The sequence below is a fragment of the Pteropus vampyrus genome, unplaced genomic scaffold (assembly GCF_000151845.1).
Source record: "Pteropus vampyrus isolate Shadow unplaced genomic scaffold, Pvam_2.0 Scaffold358, whole genome shotgun sequence".
In the NCBI taxonomy this organism is placed as follows: domain Eukaryota; kingdom Metazoa; phylum Chordata; class Mammalia; order Chiroptera; family Pteropodidae; genus Pteropus; species Pteropus vampyrus.
In genome coordinates, this window is record NW_011889139.1 from 392,165 (window position 1) to 398,122 (window position 5,958).

Below are 5,958 nucleotides of genomic sequence, written 5' to 3' on the forward strand. Positions count from 1 at the left end.
AGATCCAGAAAATAAATTGAGTTTGCCAGATTGGGGTGGGGGGAGTTGGAGGGAAGGATGAAAAAGGTGAAAGGGATTAAGAAGTACAAACTGCCAGCTATAAAAATAGTCACAGGGTTGTAAAGTACAGCATAGAGAATATACTCAATAATATTATAATACTATATATGATGTCAGACAGGTACCAAACAGGGTGATCACTTCATAAGGTATCTAAATGTCTAATCACTATGTTGCACACCTGAAAACTAATGTCAACTGTGAAAGAAAAATAAATTTTAAAAAATAAATATCATTCCACTATTTTAATTGGGAAAAGACAAAAAAAAAATCCTGTTATTTTAGAAGTTTTTCTTCTCCCTTCTCCCATCAATAATTAGTCCCTTTCCTCAGTATAACTACGTGTATGTGTGCGTGTATATTTGTGTATACACACACACACACACACACACACACAAATTAGGACATTTATTTCTACGAAATCTCAAGAACTGAAACTATATTGGTCATCTCTGGGTTCCTAGCATCCCTGTTAGTACATAAGTGCCCTTTTACACTATTATTATTTTGCTCATTCCTCTGAGACTCTCCTTTTACACTATTTTGCCCTCACTAGCCTCTTCCTCTCACTCTCTTGAGGAAAATAATGACGCTAAATGATTATATGCGGAAAGGATGGACAGATGTAAAGAACCATAGTCACAGAGCATCCAAAAGACTTGTTTAAGGACTCACAGCTAGGAGGGCAACTTGGATTTGAACCCTAGCCAGCCAGGATCCAAAGCCTGTACCTTCTCCACTATAACACGCTACCAAAAAAAAAAAAAAAAACCGAAATGTATATAGTGTTAAATAGCAGGGGATGTAGATGGCTCATTTCATTTGAAATACTACATTAACTAATTGCATATGAACCTTAATGAAAATTGGTGGGGCGGACTTGGGGGTGCGAAGAGACCAGATTCACTCGTGGGACCTTTTCCTCGGGAAGGCTTTTCTCCTCCTCCCCCATCAGGCTAGAGAGAACCTCAGAGCAGGTATGCGAGTGGGGGAAACCAAGTCCACCAAGTTGTCTATATCGCTCCAATCCCTTCGCGGAACGTTTGCCTCAAAGCGCATCGCCGACACCCAACAACCCCCCGGCGCCCTAACCGCAGCTCCAACGGCCGTCTCACATTTTCATGGTGCCCTTAGGACCCAAATTGGTCCGCAACACATCCTGCAGCCCTCGGGCGGCGCATATATTGACGGCCAAGGCAGCCTGGGCACGCGCAACCTCAGCCTTGGAGTTTATCGCCTTTATCGCAGCCATAGCCCAACGGATGAAGGAGATACCTAACGGACAAAAACAGTCTGAGCCACGACTCGGAGGGAAACCCCGGCGCCGTGGCTCACGCTCCGGAGCCTCAGCCAATCCCCGGGCAGACAGGAAGTGACGTCAATAGGCATCGCCGAGACGGAAACCAGAATCGCCTTGGGTCGTATCGGGAAGATGGCATCCTCCGCCTCCGCTCGGCCTTCGGCTGGGAAGCGAGTAGTGAGTCAGGATGAACTGCGGCGCTTGATGAGAGAGAAGCAGCGTCTGAGCACCAACCGGAAACGGATAGAATCTCCACTTGCGAAGTACAACCGTTTGGGGCAGCTGAGCTGTGCCCTGTGTAACATTCCGGTTAAGAGCGAGCTCCTGTGGCCGACTCATGTCCTGGGAAAGCAGCACCGAGAGAAAGTAGCCGAGTTGAAAGGCGCGAAGGAAGCCACCCAGGGGCCGTCTGCCAGCGCAGTGCCTCAGTCCGCCAAGAGGAAGGCGCCGGACGCAGATAGCCACGATGCCAAAAGAGCGAAGGCCTCTCCGGTGCCCCAGGTACAGCCCTCCACGTCCGCTTTGCCCACCAACGTTGACAAAGCAGGAAAGGAGTCCACTAGAGCGAACCTTGGTAAGTCTTCGGGACTCGGTTTACTCCCTGATTATGAAGATGAGGAAGAGGAGGAGGAGGAGGGAGAAGAAAGAAAAGGGAGGGACGCCAGTATGCAGCCGCCCGACACACAAGGCAAGGAACACTCGCTTTCCTCTTCCCGGGAGGCAACAAGTAATATGCTGCCAAGCGATTTCTCGAACACAAATCCTCCCAAGGCCCCTTTAATTCCTCATTCAGGGTCAATTGAGAAAGCGGAAATACAGGAAAAAGTAGTGGAAAGGAGAGAAAACACCGCGGAAGCATTACCGGAAGGTTTTTTTGACGACCCTGAGATAGATGCGAGGGTTCGAAAGGTTGATGCCCCAAAAGATCAGATGGACAAAGAATGGGACGAATTTCAAAAAGCCATGAGACAGGTCAACACTATTTCCGAAGCCATAGTTGCTGAAGAGGATGAGGAGGGACGGTTGGACCGGCAGATTGGGGAGATCGATGAGCAAATAGAGTGTTACCGTCGGGTAGAAAAGCTGCGGAATCGCCAGGATGAAATAAAAAATAAACTTAAAGAGGTTCTGACCATAAAAGAACTGCAGAAAAAGGAAGAAGAGAATGTTGACAGCGATGATGAGGGAGAACTACAGGATTTGTTGTCTCAGGATTGGAGGGTGAAAGGGGCTTTGTTATAGGGTTTCGAGGACCCAAGATTTCTAACACCGCCCGTGACTGTATAAAAAGTGCTGTCTCTCAATATAATATTGGTTTCTCTATGCCTGGAGGTTTGATATCTTACCTGAGTTGTTGCGGTACAACGAGCCTGTGAAGATAGCTCTTTAGAAAAGTAGTGTGAAATATTTTTGAGGTGAAGTCGTTTTGAAATTTTTGAAGTATTATATGCCAAAAGGCCAATTTTTTCACGTTTACGGACTTAAATGTATAATTTTGTGTCTAAAAATCTGTAAGCCGTAAATATTGTACATAGTTAAATATATATTTACTTAAATAACTCTTGAAATTTGTAAATTAATAGAAGACCAACAGACAAGCTTTTAGATGTGTACCAAGTGTGGTATTTATCTTTTCTGACTCCTTAAATCAAACTCAAGAAGGTAGAAGGGGGTTTTGGTTTTGGTTTTGGTTTTGGTTTTGGTTTTTAAGAACACTACTTGTAGATACATAGTTCATTCAGGGCTAATCAGTTCTCTGAGTATTCTGTTTCTGTTTCATAAACTTGCTGTAGGAGAACATGGTGAAGAATACATGCCAAACATGACCAGCCTTCTTAACCCAGTGTTTCTCTTGATTAAACCAGCACTTCTCAGATGTAAGTGCACATGAAGGTCACCTACGAAACAAAAGGGTGCATGTGAATGACCTATGAAGTTTTTTTAAAACTCCTGATTCTGAGCCCTACCGTTAGATTCATAAATCTAGGATGGGGCCCAGGCATCTATTAGTTTTGAAAGCTTCCCAATTTATTCTAATTACACCAAATTCGAGGAGCCATTGCCCTAAATCTTGAACCCATTTCTAATATTTCAGGCTTTATTTTTTTCTTTAAATAACACGTTCCATAAGTTTACTGTCTATTGTACAAAATACTACCTTTTATTTATATTCCATTCAGTCTTTTATTACTAGATTTTGTGGCAAATTAGGGTTCAGAGTTACAGGTTCTGTCTATTGTAGGAAGTAAAGTCTTCAGTGTACTCGATAGGTTCTTAGAACTGCAGCAGAATGACATAATGAAACCAATTTTACCATAGATAATTGATATAAATGAGTTAAATTCCTGCAGCATTTCATCAATCTCATAATGAAAGGACTAACAAAATATTATTGGAAGACCTGCTGTATAAGTTTTCTCCAGGAGTAACAATTTCCTTGTGCTGGTCCAATAGTTTAAATCACTCCTTCTCCCTTTGGAAATAGAGATATTCAAATAGAAAAAAGGAATTAACAGTGTTCTGGGGATAGAAATGCATATAGCACATTCAAATAAAAGTGAGCAGTAATAATAATAGTTAAGACTTACAGAGTTCTTACTATATAGGTTAGGCAGGGTTCTAAGTGCTTCATGTAAATTAAGTCTAGTTTCCTTAAAGCCCAGGTTTTACGGAGAATACCAAGATTAAAGTATGAAAAGCCCTGAAGGCTAGATGAAAGAATTCTTTTTGTAGGCAATATGGGAAAAGTGGAAGTTTTTGAATAAAGAATTACATCGGCAAAAAAAATATGGGAGATGATTTAAATTGCAGTATATAAAATGGAATGAACATAGAGGAAAAGGAAGCTGGTAGACTACTGGGAAACTAGATTTTAAAAGCAAGGTGACGACTTTGATTAGGTATAGATTCAGAGAAAAGGAATAGAATTGAAAATTTCACAGGAGAAGCTAACATTTTAGTAACTAGAAGTAAAGGAAAAACAGGAGAGAGAAAGATGAAATTGAAGGGTTTGGGGTTTTTTTAGTGTGGGTGTCCAAAAGCAGCTCCCAACCTTTTCAGCACCAGGGACTGGTGTTCCTGTGGGAATTAATGCTTAATGATCTGTGGTAGAACTGAGGCGGTGATCCTTGTGCACTGAGGAGCAGCTGCAAATGTAGATGAAACTTCACTCCCCTGCCGCCACCTCCTGTGTGACCTGGTTCCTAATAGGCCACCTGGGGTCTCAGGGGTTGGGGTCCATTGTCCAAGGGCATGAGTGATGGGGCTTTGACCAAAATTAAGTGAATCCTTGTTGGATCTGAGGTCATTGTAAACAGTTATAGGAGTTGGTGGATCCTTCCTGATCTTCCACACATTGGAGAGCTCCTTTATACCTCTTTGAGCTGGGTAAAATAGGTTTTGGCATTAGACCATGAATAATATCATCAATGTTCCCAACTTGTAAGAATTCATTTAATGATGGAAATAATGACTACTTTTTTCCATATCGGGAAACAAAATAAGAGACTGTGGAATTAAAATTGCAAGGAAAAATATAATTTAGACCTAAAACCTTAACTAGTAACAAGGGAGTTAGCAAGAGAAAACAGAAGGCACAGGTTCAAGTTCCCATTCTTCCTTTTAAGGCTAGTGATCTTGAGCAAGTCATCTCTCTGAACCTTAGTTCACTCTACTGTAAAGTGATGATACCTCACAAGGTGTGGTGAGAGTCAAATGACATGCATGTAAAAGAGGTTTCAAAAATGAAGTTGTGATAAGTATTTCTACTAGTAGTTTCTGGTCTTCCCCTGCCCCAGGCTACTAACTTACTAAGCTGATTGTAGGTAATAATTCCTCTAAATTAAGGGAATTCAAGCAGGTGATTTTGAAATTTAACTCCAGATATTTAATTTTACCATAAGACAACTGGTGTCTCACCTTTTAAAGATTTTTAAAGTCATCTGGTTGACTATCTGGAGAGATGGCTAAAGTATTATTACTTTTGCTTGCAAAGTTTGCCCAAGATAAGTTCCAGTTGTCTTAGTGTAATTATGAATAGTGCCTCCTTTCACCTTCAATACTCCTTTTGGAGACAGGCTCACCTACCTAAAAGTTTTATATGAGGAAAAACCACTTTATAATGAACAGAATGGCAAGTCTTAATTGAAATAGTATGTTTCCTGTTAATTGATTGCACCAGTTGGCTAGCTACTTGGCTGGATGTTGTATAGGGGGATTTGAGTAAATGTATGAGTGGCAATCGTGTGGCTAGATAAGTGACCTTAGATTGCTTTTTAATACTAAAAGTCTGGTAGCCTAAGTGATACCAGGAATTTAGAAGCTTTAAATTTAAACAAGAAAAAAGAAATCCTAAAACTACATTCAGTTTTCTCTCTACCTTTCCTCCCTCAGTGATCTCATCCATTCCCATGGGTTTAAATATCACCTATATACTGTTGACTCTGAATTTATATCCCTAGACCTGACCTTTCTTCTGGAAGTTATCCTTCATTCCCTTTTTTTAGCCCCCAAATCTAATGCATTAGTTAAGTCCTGGCAGCTCTATCTCTAAAATGTGCCCAGAATCTGTCTACTTTTTTGTCTCCACTGGCCCTAGC

General features: G+C 41.4%; 2 protein-coding genes across 6 annotated transcripts in view; one reads left to right on the forward strand and one right to left on the reverse strand.

The window, feature by feature from the left end:
• The window catches only part of CCT6B (chaperonin containing TCP1 subunit 6B), a 32,830-nt gene extending 31,402 nt beyond the window's left edge, over nt 1-1,428 (reverse strand). For 2 of the 5 annotated variants that reach the window (XM_011379330.2, XM_011379329.2), the window contains exon 1: nt 1,176-1,428. In XM_011379330.2, the coding sequence (XP_011377632.1) occupies nt 1,176-1,312 (137 nt within the window). In that variant the 5' untranslated portion in view covers nt 1,313-1,428. The remainder of the gene's footprint in view (nt 1-1,175) is intronic. The other 3 variants (XR_002777041.1, XM_023522841.1, XM_023522840.1) reach the window with 3 other exon arrangements.
• A 21-nt stretch (nt 1,429-1,449) lies between these two features.
• Nucleotides 1,450-3,186, forward strand: ZNF830 (zinc finger protein 830). Its single transcript, XM_011379332.2, has one exon. The coding sequence runs from the start codon at nt 1,493-1,495 to the stop codon at nt 2,600-2,602; it is 1,110 nt and encodes a 369-aa protein (XP_011377634.1). The 5' UTR covers nt 1,450-1,492; the 3' UTR covers nt 2,603-3,186.
• Nucleotides 3,187-5,958: the final 2,772 nt, after the last annotated feature.

Excerpts from the sequence above, each read along its gene's own strand:
- ZNF830 (XM_011379332.2), top strand. The coding sequence starts at position 1,493 with ATGGCATCCTCCGCCTCCGCTCGGCCTTCGGCTGGGAAGCGAGTAGTG.